Source organism: Falco naumanni, chromosome 9, assembly GCF_017639655.2.
Source record: "Falco naumanni isolate bFalNau1 chromosome 9, bFalNau1.pat, whole genome shotgun sequence".
NCBI lineage: Eukaryota > Metazoa > Chordata > Aves > Falconiformes > Falconidae > Falco > Falco naumanni.
In genome coordinates this window covers 12,785,247-12,805,724 of record NC_054062.1, presented here as the reverse complement: position 1 = coordinate 12,805,724, position 20,478 = coordinate 12,785,247, and the positions used below count along the sequence as shown (strand labels likewise).

The window sequence follows — 20,478 nt, the reverse complement described above, 5'->3', positions numbered from 1 at the left end:
AGCTCAGCTCTGGATTACTGTTTCCATTTGAGTTCTCCAGAAATTTTGTTTCAGAAAAGTCATTCAGTTAGAAGTGCTGTATCATACCTGTGAGATTGCTATTTGTGTCTTAAGCATTACCATCTTTGATAAGAACTGTAATCCAGCATTGGCTTGTGTTTCCAGGCATCTTTTAGACTTTCAGAGACCTGCTCCAGTTGAAGATCATTACTGCTTAAATTAATACTACAATAGATGGTTTTTCTCCTTTTCTGGCTAAAAGTGTATTCTTGCTGTTGCCAAGACCTTGTAATTCCTTTTGAGAAAGCAGTGCTCCTTCCTGAATTCCAAAATACATTTTCCTAAGAGCTACAGCTTTTGTGATTTAAATACATTCCTAGCCAACTTGACTGCAGTAGGAAAAATAATGCCAGCTCAACACTAACACTCAAGAAAGCCAAGCATTCATCTCCGGTTGGGACCAACACTTATTCCATGGTCAGGCATCCCAGAAACAGTAGCAGCAGCACAAAGGTAAAGTACTGCATTCTGAAATCAACATTACCCAGGCTACATAATTAATTTATTCACTGTAACATGAATACACATGGGACAGGTAAAGTAGAGCAAGGAAGCTCAATATATTTATTTTCAAAACCAAATCTTAATTTACATCTTAGAAAAAAATTATACTGGCCAATAAATTTAACAGTCTTACTTGGCCATTACAGTCAGTCTGCACCAGGTGAAAAGAAGACGGGAATCAAAGAATAAAGAATATGTCTAAGACCTACACAACTGAGATCTTACTGCAGGGAGTACACAGAAGTGTATGCAGATCTGCATAGATGGTTTTCTTAAAAAAAAGAATTCAGATTTTACAATTAAAATTAGTTGACAGGAAGTTTAGTAACTGAGATGTCTGTCATACGATACAGATACTTCCAACTACAGCACTGTAATTCATCATTGATAGGAAGATTCTGTATCAACATAAAAAGCCTTAGGCTTACGGTCTTCTGAAGTAGGCCTCAATTTGTTCCAGGGTTTGTCCTTTTGTTTCGGGAACATAAAAGGCTGTAAAAGTTACATTGAGGCAGCAGAAGGCAGAGAAGAGCCAGAAGGTGCCATAGGATGTTAAGCAACCCTGAGGGAGGGGAAACAACAAAAAAGGCATTATTACAGCTCACTAAAGTACAACTATAGTTCTGTATTGCCAGAGAAGACTCTGGCTCAGGGCTCACTCAGAAGCATCTTTAATAAGTTTCCCTATGAAAAGAAACCAGATTGTAATATATGATGCTTACTATGAAATCATTAAATTCTTTGGTTACCAAGAAGGCCATAACCCAGTTTGTTAACACACAAGCACCACTGGATATGCCTCTAGCTTTAAGTGGAAAGATTTCAGATATCACCAGCCATGGAACAGGACCCCATCCAAGGGCAAAACCTGCAATTACAAGGAGAAGAGAATAAATGCAAATTAAATACATATTAAAGGGAAGACTGAACGATGCCCAAGTTAGTCAGATAAGGACAATGCAGTTTTTCCTCTAGCTTCTTGGCTGATTCCAGTAAGACAGTGCCTCTACCAGAAGGAAAGAGAGTAAGATATTTTAGGGCAGCATGATAAATGCTAGTTTTTCAGATCAATTACAATAATATGCTTCACAAGCAGAAATTCTTGCCCTGAAGTCTCTGAAGTGGTAAACTGAAAAACTGACCTTGTTTCCAACTGCTGCTGCCTTGTACTGTCACAGAATTCAGTGTGGCTTCGCTAACAAAGACCTTTTTTTTTTTTCCTCCATTAATGACTGTAAAGCAGTTTAACCTGAGCAATTACTATTTACCATTAGTACAAGGAGGTATAGATTAATTTTCCAGGAAATTGGCTTAACTAAGCTGCTAGCTCTATCACCAGGGTTGTGAATGCTCAGCCCAACTTTGCATTATGCACCGAGAAGGTCTGTCAAAAAACCTAACTCAGTTCCATTCACCAGTAATGTGACAAAATAGAACAATATTGTCACATTCATTAGAAAGTTTTGAGTTTTGTGTAATCGTTACTTAGAAGCCTGTTCCACTTACCAGCAACAAAGAGCCCTAGGCTCACTACTGCAAGCCAGGATATGCTGCTTTCTGTTCCTGGAGATGCTGACTTTAGAGTGAGCCATACATCAGGATCTGACGAGTTGTTTCGATTTGGGAGGACCATTTTAAAGTAAAGCCCAAACAATGCAGTACTGAGAGCCATGATTATCCCTGAAAAGTAAGCAACAAGCAAGTTGTCACTGGTTGCCACTTGGATATTCTTCTGAAAGACTGAACATAGTTGGTCTGCCAAATACAAGATATGCTGGCCCTCAAAGAGTGTTTCTTAAAAGACTATTCTTGAAAATAAACACTGGCCTTGACAGGAGTAAAAGGTACTAGACAAGCATTCTAAACACTAGCCAAACAGTATAGTCTTGACAGCAATCATTACTATTGAGTGTCAGCACAAGAATGATATTAAACAGAATTAGTTTTATTTAGCACATGTATTTGTAAAGTTAAAAATTTTAGTTATAATTTTATATAACTGAACACCACAATGCACCATGAAAGTAGCACCAGCCACAGAGAAATTACTTTGAAATAGCCATTTGGTGACAACTTGGGTATGAGAACGTATCATGACATTGAATCTTACTGAGAAAAAAAATTACCACAGTAGTAAGAACTGTCTCAATGACATAACTATTTCAAATATGTAGTTTCAAGGGGTTCCACCTACAATGTACATGTAATATGATAGTTTCCTCTCACAAGTTTAAGTCTATAGTTCTACCAAATGACAACTATAAAGCAAACCACTTAAAAATGCATAAACTTCAATACTTAATTACCCCAGCAATTAAGACATTTTCTGGTACTATACATAGTAATTTTTCATACTGAACAAAATTCAGTAACATGTTTTACCAGATACATAAAGCAGCACTTTTCGTCCAGTTTTATCTATGATAAGTGCAGCCACAGCAGTGAAACATACTTGTATGGAACCCACAATAACAGAAGCCATTCTGCTGTCCTGAAATAAAAGTAAATAGGGAGAATTTACTCTTTCGGGCTGATAAAAGGATCACTTATCAAGCATTACAAATGCATTTGTTTCTTGAATCTGAAAGAAGATGAACTATGCCATAGAAATTAATGGTGGGGGGAGACAACAGGAGGGGAAAAAAAAGAAAAAAAAGACATTGACAATTAACATAACATACTGTCTCTTAATAAACTTTAAGATAAGCCACAGCTGCTTCCTAGAGTTTCACTGCATTTGCAACTCCAATTTAGATGACTACAGTAAGATTTTCTATTAGTATCTAAGTTCAGACCAACAAAACACAACATACTTTCCCCCCAAAAAAAAACCCCAGAACATTCAGGTATGCCAGAGTAACACAGTCAAGAGGGTATCTAGAACCCAAACAAAAAAACCCAAAACACTAAACCCCAGACCCTGATGTTTATGACATAGGTAGGATCATTATCAGGTCAGTTTGTTATGTGTTTTAGACTTACAGGACTGACTAAGCTGAAAGTATTACAGACATTTGTCAGTTTGGAAACACACCCCAATTACCTTGAAGTCTGCATCTTCAAAGATAGTTTCTGCATAAAACATAACTGCATTAATGCCTGTTACTTGCTGGAAGAACATTAGAGCCACACCAATAAGAAGCGGCCTGTAGATCGAGGGATTCTTAAATTCAGAGAAATTCAGTCCCTGTTAAAAAGATTATGAAATGATTTGGTGAAAGATTTCATCTTTTACATCAAAAAACAAAAGCAGTAACAACAAAGAATATCCTCAGAACATTTCAATGTCTTCAGACTAAGTTTCCCATCCCTGCTTTAGCAAAACTATGTGTCTCTAGCAGTGACAATGTTTACATTTGAAGTATCCCAGAACTCCAGAAAAGCATTTTTCCCCTTTTCTCAGGTTCTAGAGTCAGAAATTGAAGTACTTTGTAGAGAAAGGTAACATGAATGAATCCGCGGTTTGCAGAAACCAAACTTCCAAGGATTAGACCTGCCTATTTACACATGCATCGCCCAAAAGGCTAGACGATGCTTTTAGAGACACAGGAGAAAATGCATTCATACAACACAAACAATAGGAAATTATGTTAAAGATGCTGAGCAACCCTACAAAATTGCTAAATAAAGCAAAAAAAAGGATTCTAACTAACAAGAACATGAGCCTGACTGCTGCTCATATATGCTGATGGCAGCCAATGGTGCCATTCAGCAGCTGCAGCTGAAAGGTAGAGAAAAAACATTCAAAGAACGTCACCAAAAGGTTGGGACCACCATTTGTAGAAAAGACTATTAACTAAGCTTTGATAAAACTCTCTTAATTACACTACATGCTTTCAGATATTATCTCCATACAAAAAGTTTTTTAAAGAGTAAATCAGATTCTCATCACCTCTTCCTGAACACTAGCTTCAATCTGCCTACATTCCCATTCATGGTCCACATGTGGTCCCCGCAGAAAGCGCAAAGCAGCTATGGCTTCTGAGCGTTTGTTCCGATTCAGCAGAAATCTCGGTGTTTCAGGCATGAAGGACATTAACAATAGCATTATGCAGGATGGAAAAGAACACAACACTGCCAGCCAGCGCCAATTTAGTGTTATTCCTGGGTAACAAAAAGGAAGGAAAGAGGACTATGAAAATCAATTAGTTGTACAGACAAATTAACATTCACTTTCAATTCTTCAGTGTTGTTTTTTTCATTACACGTACCAATTCTTCTTTGTAGCCTAGAGCCCTAACCTCAATACCTGCAACGTAGACTCCCAGTATGCCAGTCACCACCATCAACTGAACACAAGAGACAAGCATACCACGGACTTTAGGATGAGATACTTCAGATATATACACCTGAAACATACAGAGAAAGTATTTAATAATTACTTTTATCTAATTTGGGTCAAGGACTTGATAAGTAATTAATTTCTGAAAAAACACAGATGTATTTCCTAGTAACTCTCCTCCTTAAAAAAAGCCTCAATAAAATGGAATGAATAGAAAAGCATTATCTCAGAAATGTATACTGGCATCATGAAAAACACTGAGAAAAAGGGAGGACCTAAGCCAGAAGAATGTTGATGCAGTATCAGAATCCCAAAGGTGAATAAACCTGCATTAGTAAGAGCTGCTTTTGTTAGCCATATTCAACAAGAAACACATTATCACAAAGCAGTCCACAGCTTGAAACAGTCTTTGCATAAACATGTAGCCCAAGCCACATATAAAAGTTTTTTGCAATGGAAGTTTTAAATGTAAACAGTGAAACTATTTCATTCTCCATTAAATTCAAAATTGACAGCTCATCTTAACACAGACTATATGAACAGCATCACACCACATCCAATATTCAGGACCAACTTAAACTTTTCAACTATTTAACATAATGACCCCAAGTCAACATCTACAGTTTAGCTGTATACACTGCAAAAAAGAAATCCCTCATATTTATATATAGATTTCTGAAGTCATAGTTCTTACTTTTTCTGGAAGGAAAATAAATAATCCTTATTTCAAAAATGATTTAGAGCTACAAAAACTTGGTATGCTATGTATGAGGAATCTGAAGAGTTAAATATGACTACAGTAGAACATAAAACAGAAGCAATCAAATAAAAGACTAATAATCTTAAAGACCACATCACTGTATTGGGAATGCATAGCACAGAAGTGCCATTAGAAAAAACAAAAATTATTTTATTTATATTGTCTTCATTATTAAAAACAAGCAAAACTTGACTCTATAAAAATCAGTTTCTTCTAAATCCACAAACTGCCTTGGCTGTACTTGGTATAACAAGTTATTCAGTTACTTCACTCAAGCCACCTATAATACTGCTATGGAAAAAAACCCAAACCCAAACCAAAACACAACCACAAACAAAATAGCAACCATACATGCACACACCCCGAAAAAAACATCTTACTTACCGGAACGACAAGTGAAGTAATTCCACTGGCTAAGCCTGTCAGCATTCGTCCAAAATAAAGCATCCAAACATTCTGAGCAGATATAATAACTACGTATCCAAAAACATATGGTATTGAGCACAGCATTAGACTCAGCTTTCTCCCAACTTTATCAATAAGATAGCCTCCCAGTATTCCTCCGGCAGCAGCTCCTAATGTTACTACTGACTTCAAAAAACAAGAAATTTTTTTTTACAAATATGAAAATAAATAACAGCAATTTCTTTTAAAATCTTGAATAGCAGCTTCTAAAAGAACGTGCAAGAGCATGCAGGTGTTTTGAAATCAAACACAATCAAGAACATACTCAGGAAGCACTACTCACCACAACTGAACATCAAGAATTTTCATATTACATATAAAGCTCTTTCAGCAAAGGAAAAAAAAAGAAGTGCAGCAGTAATTGTTTCTTAATCTGTCTAAAAAGCTGTTCATTCACAAACAGGACTTTCAAACTATTCTACAGCCCTGAAGAATGTTATCTTGACTAACCTTAAATTCAGCCTGTATCCAAAAAAACAAATATTCCCCATGTTGACAGACTGCACTGCTTCATAATAAAGTTCATTTTCTGTGGTCCCTTAACAGGTACAACTGAGAAACATGAAGACGACATTTTAGCACCAAAAAATAAGTTCAAGTAACAGGGGCATTTCTTCACATATCTAAGAGTGATCAGAGCATAACTGCACTGTTACTCAAGAAAAACTTGAATCAATCACCGAGTTTAGAAAAATAATTTATTTAATAAATAAGATCTGCATGTATGCTCATTCTTAAGAGGAGTAAGACCCCATCACATAAGCAGCATCTTCCTGACCTATGCTTTCAAATGGAATCACATAGCGTATCATACAGAGACTTACCCCAAACCACGAGGCTTGATCGCCGTGCAGTCTTAATTTAGGATCGCTGATTTCCCTCAGCACTGGAATAACAGGTGAGCTATAGCCTAGCACGAAGCCAAAGCTAAGCGGTCCCAGGACAGCAGCGAACGTGGCGAGGTACAGCTTCTCGTTCCGCACCCTGGGGCACAGAAAGGCCGAAAGGCTCGGACCGCCCCCGCCTCCCGCCCGGCTCCGGCCCCTCGGTGGGGCCAGCAGCGCCCGGGCGGGCCTGGCAAAGGCCTCGGCTCTCGGCTCGCCAGGGCCCGCCCGAACTCCGGCGAGGCCGGCACAGCCCCTGAGCCCGCCGGAGCCCGGCGCCTGCCCTCACCTCGGGTAAGGGTCCGGGCTCGGGGAACCCAGCAGGCAGCGAGACTCCTCCGCAGCCATGCCCAGCCGCGGGGAGCGCCGCAGCGCGGCCGGCGCCGGCCACTGCCCCGCGGGCAGCCGCTATGAGCCGCAGGCCCGGCCGCGGCTCCCGTCCAGGCTGTGCGGGCCGTGGGAGTCGGCCGCGGGGGCGGGTCGCGCCACCGGGCAGGGGCAGGGGCAGGGCCTCCACCGCGGCGCCGCCAGGCTCCAGCCCGGACGGAAACGGCCCGAGCGAGGCAGCGGGGCTTGATGACGTCAGGGGTGAGCCGGAAGCCGCCTGGCTGCGGGCCGCCGCGGGTGCTGGGAAGCGCCGTCCCTCCGGGAGCCGGCCGGTTCGCCCGGCGCAGGGGCCGCGGCGCGGGGCTCGCCCCGCCCCTCCCGCGCCGGGCGTGGCTGAGGCCCTCCGTCCCGCCCGAGGGCCGCCTCTCGCCGCGGGCTGTGGTGCGGGCCGCGAAAGCGCCGGGAGCCCGTCCTGCTGCGGGAGTGATGGCCGCGGGGAAGCCCCGGCCCGTGCTGGGCTCGGGGGGGGCCGCGCGAGCCGTGGCGGCTGCCTGCCGGGGGACGCTCCGCGCCTGGCCGCTACCTGAGGTGAGCGGGGGTCAGGCGGGCGGCGGCGGAGGCTGTGGGCAGCGCCGAAAGTCTCCGGTCCCGCCATGCCCCGAGCGGGGGGGGCGGCAGCGCGGGGGGGGGCCGGCGGCGGCGGCGGGCGGCGCGCCGGGTGCTGGGTAGCGCGGGGCACCGGCCGCTCGGGCCCGGGCGCCGCAGCAGCCCTTGGTTCCCGTGTCAGCATCGTGTGCTGAACACAACAAAAGCCTTGGGGCTCGCCTGTTTCTTACCCATGGGGAGCCTGTCAGGTTTTTGTTTTCAAGAGAACGCGCTAAAGCCTGTTAGAACGGCAAATACATTGTCGGCCGAATGTGCTGAGGAAAGCGGGTGAGTGCTGTCAGCAGCAGAAGTTACTGTGCAAACCTGTGACTTGATAGGAGCAGCTGCTTCTCTGTGTTTGACACCCAGTACCTTGTGTTTTCATCAACAATCGCACACCATGTGCAGCCTCGGTAGTCAAACCCGTACTGCTTGGGTGCTGCTGTGCCACGTTAAGAGGTGCCTTCTAAGATCTTACTCTATGAAGGTAAAATGCCTGCGTAGAAATAAACGTGTTATTGACTCCCACTCAGATTCCTCAATTCTTTGGGTTTGGGAGTTTCTATGAATTAAATTCAGCCAGTTGTCTAATGAATGGAATGTGATCTTCCAGAGAAAAATAAACAGTTACTGCTTTTTAACTGTTTGCCCAATGTTTATCTTGCTAATCATTTGTCCAAGCTTATTGTAGGGACTGGAGATGCCACAGGCTAGTATAAATGCATACAGATCGTACAGTTCAGGTAGTAGTTTCAAACCTTCAGTTTCACAGTTAATTCTTTTACCTGGAAATAAACTGAGAAAGTAGGGGAAAAAACCCCAGGAATTAAAAAAAAAAATATATCTATTTAGGTCAAAACAGTGCAAATGTGTCAAAACTGACACTAGACCAGCACAATCTACAGTCTTCACGTGAGCCAAATAGAAGGATGGTTAACACACCCTTCAACACAATTTTTCAGACATCTCTATCTTTAAAAAAAAAATAAAATAGTTACCTGTGTTGTGTCTAAAATAGTTCAGGACAAAGATATGAATTAAGTTCTGTCAGTAACTAGCTTATCAGTCTGCTTATATGCTTTGATGTCTTCCCTTTATCAGTATAATCCATGAGTAAACTGTAAGACAGTGTTCATTTGCTGTAATAGGTTTAAAACTTAAACTAACCCTTACCTTTTTGGATTCAGAATTTTGAAGTGTTAACCTAGAACAAGAAAGATGTTAACATTCATAAGGAATGCTAACATGCAGTAGCTCCATAAATTCACTTCTAAGTCTGATGGGGGACAAATGATAGTTCGAAGTGCATGCAAATTTAGTCCTAACCTAATTAATATTTTAAAGTGCATTTGGTCACTTCAGTCTATGTGTTAACATGCCATTTGGAATACTGATGTACCAGTAATAAAGATGTGATGCTTACCTTATTTTCTGAACGGAACTAATACAGTATTTTGATGTATCACAGGTAAATTTTTCCATAACCTTATGGAGAAAAAGGACTTTGAAGCATGGCTTGATAACATTTCTATTACATTTCTTTCTCTGACGGACTTGCAGAAAAATGAAACTCTGGATCACCTAATTAGCTTGAGTGGAGCAGTCCAGCTCAGGCACCTCTCAAATAATCTAGAGATCCTCCTCAAGAGGGACTTCCTCAAACTTCTTCCATTGGAACTTAGTTTTTATCTGTTAAAATGGCTTGATCCTCAGACCTTACTCACATGTTGCCTCGTCTCTAAGCAGTGGAATAAGGTTATAAGTGCCTGTACAGAGGTGTGGCAGACTGCATGTAAGAATTTGGGTTGGCAAATAGATGACTCTGTTCAGGATCCTCTACATTGGAAGAAGGTTTACCTAAAGGCTATTTTAAGGATGAAGCAACTGAAGGACCACGAAGCCTTTGAGACATCCTCTTTAATTGGACACAGTGCCAGAGTATATGCACTTTACTATAAAGATGGACTTCTGTGCACAGGTAGGAAGGACAGAAAACTTGAAAGTCTTACAATTCTTTGCTTTCTCCCCACCCCCACCCCCTGATTAATGACAATTTGCTTTTCCTTTACCAGATAGATTATTTCCATAGTGTAGCGCAGTTTAAGATGATTTAAAATTACTTCTTTTTCAATTTCTGAAACACCTGGCACACCAATAAAGTCATTACTCACTTTAATAGGAAAACAAGGAGACCAGTTTCTTTGTTGGTTAATAAAACAATAACAGCTGGTATCATGCTTCAGATTAGTAAGCCCATTTGAAAAGTACAGGTATGTTACTTTTTAGACAATAATTTCTAATTAAAGGGACATTGAGCTGTGTGATCACTGCAGTCTCCCAAGGTGTGGCAGGAAAAGTTTGTTGTCTTTCTTGAAACAAGACCATTTCTCTGATAGTCTGTAAGCACTTTCAGTTCTTAACCTAATAGCTTGTATGAAGACCTATAAACTAGATTTAACCTTGCAACTAGTCTGACTTGTAATGATAATTTCAGCTTCCTCCCTGAAGACTGCAGACTTCAAGATTTCAGTTTGAACTTAAAAATACAGCCAGAACAAGTATGAAACATTAAGTATGAAAGAATAATAATAAAGTTACAAACTGCTGTCAGAGCATATTCCGAGGATTTCCCAATCACTTGAGATAACACAGCTATAGAATAAGTTGGGAGTACTGGTTAAGTACTCCCACATTTGTTGGTACATTAAGATGATTACTAGAAACCAACAACTAGACTGTAGCCAGTCTTTCACTTCCCTACTCAGCAGGGAATGTAAATACACAGGAAACACCCTTGCCAAAACTTTTTAGAAAGTGGCACACTTGTGCTGAAACCACAGGTGCAAGGGTCTAGGGTTTTATTCTGCTCTCAAAAGCCAGCTGTCTGGACTTACTGTTATGACTTAACAACAACAAAAAACAAACAAAACAAAAAAAAAAAAAAAGAAAAAAAAAAAAAAGAAAAAGAGGAACTTTAGAGAGAGAAAGGAACCTGGCAGGTGATAGGGTCTGGTATTCATCTGCTGTCTTTTGAGATTTGGTGGGCTCCTTTCCTACCTGAAACAAACTAAATCTTGCATTGCAGTCATTGGCTTTGCAAACCTAAGCATTTAAAACTCATGTAAATCATGTAAAACTTCCGTGAATCTCTTTCAGTAGATACTGTCAATGAGAGGCAGTGCTGGAATCTATGGAAGGTGCTAAAAGGGTATGAGGAAACTGGAAGGCCAGACATCTAGTACCTTAATTAACATGAAAACAGGAGTCTTTGCTGTAGTGCTGAGGCCTAAAACTAGGGCTTATTCCCCCATTCAAGCAGCTTGGAAGTAATATTTAATGAGGAAAAAACTCAACAAGGGGAAATGCAAAGCCCTGCACCTGAGGAGGAACAAGTCCATGACACCAGTATATGCTGGGGGCCAACCTGCTGGAAAGCAGCTTGGCAGAAGAGTACCCAGGGGTCCTGGTGACCACCAAGTCAAACATGAGCCATCAATATGTCCTTGCTGCAAAGAAGGCTAACACTATCCTGGGCTGCTTTAGGAGGAATGTTGCTAGTAAGTTGAGGGAGGTGATCCTGCCCCTCCGCTCAGCATTGGTGACGCTCCACCTGCAGTACTGTGTTCAGTTGTGGGCTCCTCAGTACAAGAGAGACATGTGGACACTGGAGAGTCCATCGAAGGGCCATGAAAATGATGAAGGGACTGGAGCATGTCTCATGAAGAAAGGCTGAGAGAGCTGGGACTTACTATCCTAAAGAAGAGAGGGTTCAGGGAGGATCTTATCAATGTACGTAAATACCTGAAGTGAGGTTGCCAAGAAGATGGAGCCAGGCTCTTTTCAGTGCGGCCCAGTGATGGGACAAGAGACAGTTGACACAAACTGAAACACAGGAGGTTGCCTCTAAAACACTTTACTGTGAGAGAGAGTGAGCACAGGTTGCCCAGGGAGATTGTGGAGGGTCCATCCTTGGACATACTCAAAAGCCTTCTGGTTGTGGTCCTGGGCAATCGGCTCTAGGTGGCCCCACTTGACTAGGGGGTTGGAAGAGTTGGCCTCCAGAGGTCCCTTCCAACCATAACCATTCTGTGATTCCATGAAAATACTGTATTTAAGACAAATATGGAAGACGAGCATAGGATTGGGAAATATTTACTCTTTGCTTCCAATTACTCTGTTCTTTTATATTCTAGGATCAGATGACTTGTCTGCAAAACTGTGGGATGTAAGCACAGGTCAGTGCATATATGGTATCCAGACACACACTTGTGCTGCAGTGAAGTTTGATGAACAAAAGCTTGTAACAGGATCTTTTGATAACACAGTAGCCTGTTGGGAATGGAGCTCTGGGGCAAAGACACAGCATTTTAGAGGACATACTGGTGCAGGTATGTTGAACTTTTCAATTTGTAAGTTCGCCAGTCAAGTAACATACATCATCGTTAAACAAATTATAATTTAAGTTAGCTCTTTGCACAGTAGCTTTTTTCAGGTTTTTTAGGCTCTGTCCCAGGTTTTGCAGGGGGGGCTGGGGGAAGCAGTCAGAACAGTTGTAGACCTGTCTGCCCTTGAATAATGCCAAAGCTTAGCCATGTAGTGTTTTGCAGTTGCATGGAAATACTACTAAATGCCATGTTTTTTCAGTACTTTAGAGTCTACCAAAAAGATGCAAACCGTAGGTGTCAGGGAGCACATGGCAACAGCAGTTCTTTATATCCCCAGACTGGAGACAGGCTTATAGGGCCTGAGAAGCTGTATTTGCATTTCCCTCATAATTAGCTTCTTTGTCCTCTGCTGCAAAATATTCTCAACTCAGCTGTAGGTCTGTTCCCCTGTGAGTAATGAGATATATCAAATGTACTATTCCTGCTGGAATTGACTTACTAGAACTCTTAAAATAGGAACCAATTTAAGTTTTGCTTTGTGATAATCCAGCCATAAAGGAACCATTGATGTACCTGTTCTTAATTTGAACAAGAATCAGTAATTTTGCAACGATGTGAGCTTAGGAATCCAGAGCAACAATTCACACATATAGTTAAAGAACAACAGTTAAAGCTGTAGTAGCAGATAAATTTAGAGGCTACTAGTTAGTGTCTCACAGAAAAACGTATACATAGAAACTGGTATTCCTTATTTAGTGCACTCTTTGCTTGTAGTTTTTAGTGTGGATTACAATGATGAACTTGATATTCTGGTCAGTGGCTCTGCAGACTTCACTGTGAAAGTATGGGCCTTATCAACAGGAACGTGCCTGAATACCCTTACTGGACACACAGAATGGGTCACTAAGGTGGGAATACTGATTTTTAATAAATCTTGCAAAACACTTACTTGCAATAAGTTTGTGACATGTTCTGTTTCCTAATCCTAACCCTGCACCTAGTTGTGGAATCTGAAGAACATCAGGAAATACCGCAAAATAACATTTCAGCAGAAAAAACACTTAAGCTGTAATCAAACCTTTCAGACCACTGAAGATATTTCTATTCCAAAGCAGCTGGAATAGTATTAGGAATCAGTGTTTGATTCAAAGACTGAATAAAAACAATGTTACTGAAAGAAAGCTACCTAAAAAATTATGTAGAAAATTCTTAATTCTAAAGCTAATGATCTTGATAACCAAAATACGAGCATGAAAAGTGTTCTAAGTCAAGAAACAGTATTTTTTTCTGAGTATTTCAGAACTTGGAAGGTGGGGAGGTGACTCTAGAGGTGAAGTATGTATGTTCACTTATTAATGCAGTACGTTGTCACTAGTAGGAACAAGAAAAGCGTATTTTCCCTTCAGTTGCTAGTAGTATTTGAATTGCCTTTATACAAACGTACAGTAAGCAGACTGTCAATGAAGTGAAAAATTCAAATGAAAGTTATTTAATAGCATTGACATAAATCATTACATCCTTCAATTACAGGTAGTTTTGCAGAAGTGCAAAGTGAAATCTCTTATGCATAGTCCTGGGGATTACATTCTTCTTAGTGCAGATAAGTATGAAATCAAGGTATGTACCATATAACATGCATACATCATTTTGATACCCAGGGAAATAAAATGCTTGAGTGCTTTGCTCAAGTTTACATATTATATGATTTTTTTTTTCCTCCCATATTCCCTGCTTGTAAAGTTGTGTACAAGACATGCAGCTTTTTGGAAGCCAACTTTTCAATGCTGTCCTTCATGTTTAAATTTAAATTATAGCTCTACATGAATGGTAATGCAAATAGTAAGTGCTTTCAGTGCATGCCTAATGTGCTAACTTGACAGGGAAGCACTTAACTGCAAGTACCATTACTGTTGGGGACTTTTGAGTTGGAGAGTGCTCTAAATAGTCTGTGCCTGTGAAAGTGCTTCATAACCAAAACAGTGTTACATTTCTGTCCAATTGGATAGTTGATTTTTTTGCAGTTCTTCAGAACACCCATTTTCACTGGGATTTTTTAGGCTAGAAACAACACTTAACTGCAACAATACTGTCAGACAAGTCACTTACAGAAATTATGTTCCTATCTAAAGGAGATAAATACTTCTGAAAAAACATGCATACGTTTACCCGATGCTTAAAGAGAGACTGTGAGGCTTGCTCTATTTGTGTGACAGCTTATAATGTGAATGTTTTATGGTCTTAACTGTGTTTGAATTGTAGATTTGGCCTATTGGAAGGGAAATAAACTGCAAGTGCTTAAAAACACTGTCTGTTTCTGAAGATCGCAGCATCTCCCTACAGCCCAGACTGCACTTTGATGGTAAATACATAGTGTGCAGTTCAGCACTGGGATTATACCAGTGGGACTTTGCCAGCTATGATATTCTCAGGTAAATCTTTCAGCTTAAGACTTAGTCTCATTTAAATAAATAAGAACATACTATTTTTAATAACTTACTTTAGTTGTAGGCCAGAAGAATCTTGATACAAATTCTGTAAACATCTTTCTTTACACTTGCTGGGTTGAATACTAATTTATCGTCTCTTAATATGAGTCATTTGATTGCTGTTTTGGTTTCTGGTTGCAGGCTAGTCAGCCATCTTTCGTATTTTCAAGCTGAAGTGTTTCAATATAGACTTAAATCAGACTGCAGTGCTGTAGTTGTGAATGTGAAACTTTAGTGACTAGAAGTTAATGTTGCCATGGAGACTGCTCTGCAGAGAACCAGGTGGCTATTTCTGGGGGTCCTTTGATAGGACAAGAAATTAAAAAGACACTTTTTCCTTATAGCACTACTACTGATCCGTCATTCTCGGTAATGCTGTGGAATGATAGTGAAGTCTACCAGACTGCAGTAAGGGATCAAGCAGGATGGCATTCTGTTTCCATAAAAAGAGCAAGGCTGTATCTGATAGAAATGGTGGCATTAAAGTGAAAACTGAATTTTAGAACTGTTAGCAGACTCTTAATTGAAATGGTCCAAGTATTTATAGAGTATCTACCATTGGAAGATCTACTCCGAAAGAACTGCTTCTTATCAGTAAGACTAACAGTAATTTCACCTCTTAGGTTACACTCCCATCCTTCAAAAGAGAAAGGTATTCTCTTACTGCTGAGAACAGATTATCATCTCTGTAGATTTTTGTGCCTCAGTTCTGTCCTTTATGTAAATACTATGATCAAATGTTCAGTCAGTGGTGGAAAACTTGCTCTTTTCAAATTTCTGTTCCAAGTTTTCTTTCTTAAGGCAAAAATATCCTAAAGGTGTAGAGGAACTAACAAATACTTCTACTTTTCCCCCAAGATGAAAATGCTTAATTTATACTAAGCATCAGTAAAACAGCATTCTGTTAAGGACCAGTCTCGAATGACTCTTCTTATCACAAGAAGGCCTTTCTGCGTTTTATTTCCAGCTTTTAAAAGAGTGGGCAAAATACTAATAAATGGTTTTACCTCTCAGTTTAACGATATCGAGGCATGAAATCCCTATGGAAATTTACTGTAAAACACAAGTACATTTGCTTTTTTGTGTGTATGTGGAAATGAGACTCTTTTTTTTTTTCCTTGTGCTGTACAGAATCCCTTTCAAACCCTAACCTTATGTTAAGAATGGTCTGTCCTGAATGCACAAAACCAGAACTGAAACCACAGGCGTGACTGCAGCTAAGTGTTCAGTTGCTTAATTGCAAAAATTTGCATCCAGTTCTTTCTGAATCCTTTCAGAATGATGAGTAGACATTCATTTTCTTTAGACGCATAAGGATAGTAACGAGAGTTTCTAACAGTGTTGTCTTGTCTTCCAGGGTTATCAAACCTCCTGACTTCTCAAATGTGTCCTTGCTGGGCTTTGGAGAGATATTTGCTCTGCTGTTCGATAACAGATACCTGTATATAATGGACTTGAGGACAGAAAAATTGATAAGCCGCTGGCCTCTACCAGAGTACAGAAAGTCAAAGAGAGGTTCAAGCTTTTTGGCTGGTGAAATGTCTTGGTTAAACGGACTAAATGGCCAAAATGATATGGGCTTGGTTTTTGCCACCAGTATGCCAGACCATAGTATCCATTTGGTGTTATGGAAAGAACACGGCTGAAAAGCTCATATATGCAGAATCTTCAGGAATATATGTACTGTCAGCAGTGTGTCCATAAAAATCAGACTTTGCATGAACCAAAGTTGCACACCTAACGGTATCATCATGCAATGCACAATCATTTACTTTTATTTGGGCATTTGGGAATGGGTTGTTTTGGACATAATGCAATACAGCATGCTAACAGTATTCACCACAAAATTTTGTCTGTACTCATGTTTAAGCATACCTGTTTGGGCTCTGAAGCCTAGCTTGTAACATTTAAACCCTTCAAATACATGATCAAGTCTGAAATGAAGTAGTACTTGACCTGACTTCTGACCTATTTTTTGTTGTTGAAACAGAAGGTGAAGCTACTATTTTAGAACCATAGGCTTTTGTACACATAACAGCAAGTACTGGTTACAGTGCATGGCTGCTTAACTCAAACAAGATGATAGCAAACTCTTTCTCTCTCCAATATCATTCTTTTCAAAATGTTTTTCCTTATGATAGCTTTAAATACTTAGCCTTTGAAATAGACGACTCAAATGAGTCCTTTAACTAGGATCAAATGCTAACAAGAATACTTTGGTCAAGTTCAAGAACATGTCAATATAAACTCTCCTTGGTGAGAATGAGCCAACTTTTTATCTGTCTGACAGCTTTCCATCACAATTAAGGTCTGACAGTATTCCATCATATTTGCTGATGGTAACTCAGAATGGCTTGATCAGTATTTTACAGACCATATTTCCTATAGTTTGTGTGAGAACTTAATTTAGTTCACAGGTAGGTAGAAATGAACAGGAAGACGATGGTCAATCTCTACAGCAAGAGTCACTCTCTTACATTAAATATGTCTAGCGGCCATTCACTTTTTCCAAAAGTTGCAGTTTATATAATCATGCACTTAAAAGTAGTTGCTACATCTACATTTGGAAAGCAAGGGCAAGCAAAAGTGAGAATGACGCATCTTTGGGGGAAAAAACCCGCCAAAATACCAAAAGTCTGAAGAAAAGCATTGGAATAGAAAAAGGTCTTGTGCTTTGATCATTGTAGACCTGATGTACACATAACTATTGAGTAGCAAATACCTATCCACATACTTTTGTGGTATTTGACATGTACTGAAAAGCTGTACCTATGACATCACATGCTTTAGAAATGCTTTAGGTTGATTTCCCCACCTCCCTTACAATAAAATTTCCCCTTAATGTCTATTTATTTTTTTTTTGACACAACTGGAAAACATGACTTCAGGAAGATAGGCTTATTTCCTTGAAAAGGTAAAACTGCCTAGCATTACCATTGTTAGTGTAATTTTTTTTCATGCTATCCAAGGAGGCCCAATTTCATACTTAGTACTGAACAAAGGCCAAGGTTCCCAAATGTATGCAGTACGAATTACAACAATGGAAGGGGAGTTTTCATGTGCAAGAATCAGTATTTGAGTGATGCAGTAGGAACTGCATAAAGTCACAGTGGAGCAGTGGCTCATGAATGCAAGGCTAGAGTCTTAAGTACTTGGCTTTCCACCTTTATTCGCACAAACTTACTTTGAAAATTTATTTTCTAGTCAAGGATTTCGTCAGTTAGAAGCCAAATTCACAGCTCTGCATTCAGACCCCACTGATTGGGGCTTAAATGATCTCTTAGAGCTTTGTCTTCTCACTCAAAAGTGAAGAAAACTTACATGAAACAGAAAGCTTTCAATAACTTGTCTTGAAATCCAGTTCCCACCACTCATGTGAGAGTAGCTACTGTGTGTGGTATGTACAGTAACTCAGCTTACTCTATAAAGGACCCACCTATAAAATCAGCTTTGAAAGATTATTCACAGCAGGAGTTTAGACAGAAACATGCCAGAAATGTCCTTGTACCCAAATCAGTGACATACGGAGTAAGTATTTGGACCGCAAGATGAGTGGAAAGTGTACTGGCATGCCAAGCTCAGAGTGGTCATCAGCGACACAAAAATCTAACTGGTAACAAGTTAGTAGAAGTGCTCTTCAGGGGCTAGAGTTGATTAACTACTTGATTAATCAACTTTATGATGCAGAAGTCCACTCTCAGCAAGTTTCCAACAACACTAATTTGGAGGGGAAGGGGAAACCACGGGAAGGGGAAGCAGTCAATGCGCAAGAGAACTGGGAATGCTATTCTGAGGGTCCTCAACAAACCAGAGAAGTGGGCGGCCAGAAATCTCATGAAGTTTAACCAAAGCAAATGCAGCGCCCTGCACCTGAGACACAGTCACCCCACACAACAGGTAGGCTGGAGCCTGGGAATGCTGTTGCACAGCACATTGAACAGGATTCAGCAATGCGCCCTTGTGATGAAGATGGCCAACTGTACTGAGCTGTACGAACATGGACATCACCAGGAGTTCAAGGGAAGGGATTCTTCACCTCTACTCTGTGCTCAAGGCCACACCTGAGTCCAGTGCTGAGTTCCCTAGGACAAAACAGACACACACTGGAGCAAGTCCTGTGGAGAGGCCACAGAGAGGTGGAACTCAAGATGTCTGAGAAATTGCGAGAGCAGAGTTCAGCCTTCCAGAGAGAATGGTGGGGGATGGGAAGGGAAGGTGGAGTGGGCATGGGGTAAGGAGGCACTGCTACTGTCTCCAGCTACCCAATATGAAGGTATAGAGAAGACAAAGTCAGGCTCGTCTCGGCATCATGCAGCAGGCCAGTGGTCACAAACTGCAATATGAGAAATTCCGACTAGTTCTTCACTGTGAGGGTAGTTTAAGACTGGAACAGGCTGCCCAGAGAGATTGTGTATCCAGCTCACCTAGACAAGTGTTGACCAAACCATGCTACCTCACCCTGCTTTGAGCTGGGAGCTGGACTTCAGCTGCACCTTTTAAACTACACAGGTCTACAATTCTAAACGGACCTCTAGCCAAGCAAGACCGTCACTGCGGCAGGCACCGCCGATGTTAATACAGCTGTCAATTTATTGATACAGACCTTGGGAGATGCTGCTGCCACTGTAAAGCAAATAGCAGTTTGTTAACAGCCACGAAGTTGCAGCTGGAAAGGGAGCCTGCCACATGTATTTTACAAGTTGCAGAAAATTTTTCAAAATTAGGAACTCAAAATTCTCCTTTTCTGCATTGTCCCAGAGTATGCAAGCAGAAAAGCATGATAAGTATGCAATACACGCTACACTGCTCTTCTACCCTTTTAGTTTTAGTTGAATGAAGTTTTAGCCTGTTACAATAGCAGCTGATGATTATTATAAACACAATTAGCAAACACTTATTTCCAGATTGTCTCTTGAAGACTTCCAAGTAGAAGTTCCACCTGGACATATGCTAGCTAATGATAATAATCTGCTAATGATGGTGCTTCTTAAGGGCACAGGTATGTGCCACCACAAAACAGATGAAGGAATGAAAACATAACACTGGTGTAGAAATTTAAAAAAAAAAAAAAAAGCACACCTGCCCTCACACACACTTCTCTGCCACAGACCAAATTATCAGACTATCACTGCCCCTGGACATCCCTTCATAGGAAGGGTCCAATACATTACCACATCAGTACACTGCACATAGCTTTGGGGGCTTAGCAAACAGAAAAAAATATGACCAAAATTGTGAAGCTACAGTGAGCAAATACTTCATTTACTTTGCTTCCCATCTGACCCTTCAGCAGAAGTTACAAACTACTTGGTATTATTTTTAGGTAGAGGTTGGATGAGATGCAGCTGCCGTACCCTTAAACCTACATAAAGCAGCAACATAATTCAACTTACCCATTACTAAAGGACTAAAATCCACCTAATGCCTAAGCTTTGTGAATGAAGAAACAGTTTGTTATGAGGCTTCATGGCCCCAGAAAAAAAAAAAAAAAAAAAAAAGCTATTACACATCATAAGTTGCTGTTCATACCTCCATCTTTCCATCTGGAAACAACCTTTTCAGTTCACAACAGCCTCCTTTTCTTTAACATCAGTCTGTAGCCCTTGCCTCCATTTTAAAGCTTTCCAACATAACTCAGCACTTACCACTTAAGTAATTCAGAACAGCTGCGGGTAACAAG

At 40.7% G+C, this 20,478-nt stretch overlaps 2 protein-coding genes across 11 annotated transcripts; one reads left to right on the top strand and one right to left on the bottom strand.

Annotated features, from left to right (window-relative positions):
* Positions 1 to 601: 601 nt before the first annotated feature.
* On the bottom strand, positions 602 to 7,466 carry SLC2A8 (solute carrier family 2 member 8). 3 transcript variants are annotated; one of them, XM_040605724.1, is made up of 10 exons: positions 7,245 to 7,466; positions 6,896 to 7,055; positions 5,991 to 6,197; positions 4,776 to 4,913; positions 4,457 to 4,696; positions 3,608 to 3,751; positions 2,947 to 3,055; positions 2,071 to 2,244; positions 1,287 to 1,432; positions 602 to 1,126 (listed from the first exon to the last, which is right to left on the bottom strand). In XM_040605724.1, the coding sequence occupies exons 1-10, from the start codon at positions 7,301 to 7,303 to the stop codon at positions 989 to 991; spliced, it is 1,515 nt and encodes a 504-aa protein (XP_040461658.1). In that variant the 5' UTR covers positions 7,304 to 7,466; the 3' UTR covers positions 602 to 988. The 3 variants fall into 3 exon arrangements, with proteins under 3 accessions (XP_040461658.1, XP_040461659.1, XP_040461660.1); XM_040605725.1 differs by having other exon boundaries at positions 4,457 to 4,668; positions 4,814 to 4,913; XM_040605726.1 differs by lacking the exon at positions 7,245 to 7,466 and having other exon boundaries at positions 5,991 to 6,193; positions 6,896 to 7,008.
* On the top strand, positions 7,062 to 17,644 carry FBXW2 (F-box and WD repeat domain containing 2). 8 transcript variants are annotated; one of them, XM_040605733.1, is made up of 8 exons: positions 7,606 to 7,870; positions 9,396 to 9,905; positions 12,121 to 12,315; positions 13,087 to 13,220; positions 13,843 to 13,929; positions 14,572 to 14,741; positions 14,940 to 15,080; positions 16,156 to 16,240. In XM_040605733.1, the coding sequence occupies exons 2-7, from the start codon at positions 9,416 to 9,418 to the stop codon at positions 15,031 to 15,033; spliced, it is 1,170 nt and encodes a 389-aa protein (XP_040461667.1). In that variant the 5' UTR covers positions 7,606 to 7,870; positions 9,396 to 9,415; the 3' UTR covers positions 15,034 to 15,080; positions 16,156 to 16,240. The 8 variants fall into 8 exon arrangements, with proteins under 8 accessions (XP_040461663.1, XP_040461667.1, XP_040461664.1 ...); XM_040605729.1 differs by lacking the exons at positions 7,606 to 7,870; positions 14,940 to 15,080 and adding an exon at positions 7,062 to 7,249 and having other exon boundaries at positions 16,156 to 17,644; XM_040605730.1 differs by lacking the exon at positions 14,940 to 15,080 and having other exon boundaries at positions 12,121 to 12,162; positions 16,156 to 17,644.
* Positions 17,645 to 20,478: the final 2,834 nt, after the last annotated feature.

Coding starts and splice junctions, on each gene's coding strand:
- SLC2A8 (XM_040605724.1), bottom strand. CDS start 7,303: ATGGCTGCGGAGGAGTCTCGCTGCCTGCTGGGTTCCCCGAGCCCGGAC. Junction 7,056..7,244: donor AGCCCGGACCCTTACCCGAG/GTGAGGGCAGGC, acceptor TCTGTGCCCCAG/GGTGCGGAACGAGAAGCTGT. Junction 1,433..2,070: donor CCTAGGGCTCTTTGTTGCTG/GTAAGTGGAACA, acceptor TTGTAATTGCAG/GTTTTGCCCTTGGATGGGGT.
- FBXW2 (XM_040605729.1), top strand. CDS start 9,416: ATGGAGAAAAAGGACTTTGAAGCATGGCTTGATAACATTTCTATTACA. Junction 9,906..12,120: donor AGATGGACTTCTGTGCACAG/GTAGGAAGGACA, acceptor TTTATATTCTAG/GATCAGATGACTTGTCTGCA. Junction 12,316..13,086: donor TAGAGGACATACTGGTGCAG/GTATGTTGAACT, acceptor CTTTGCTTGTAG/TTTTTAGTGTGGATTACAAT.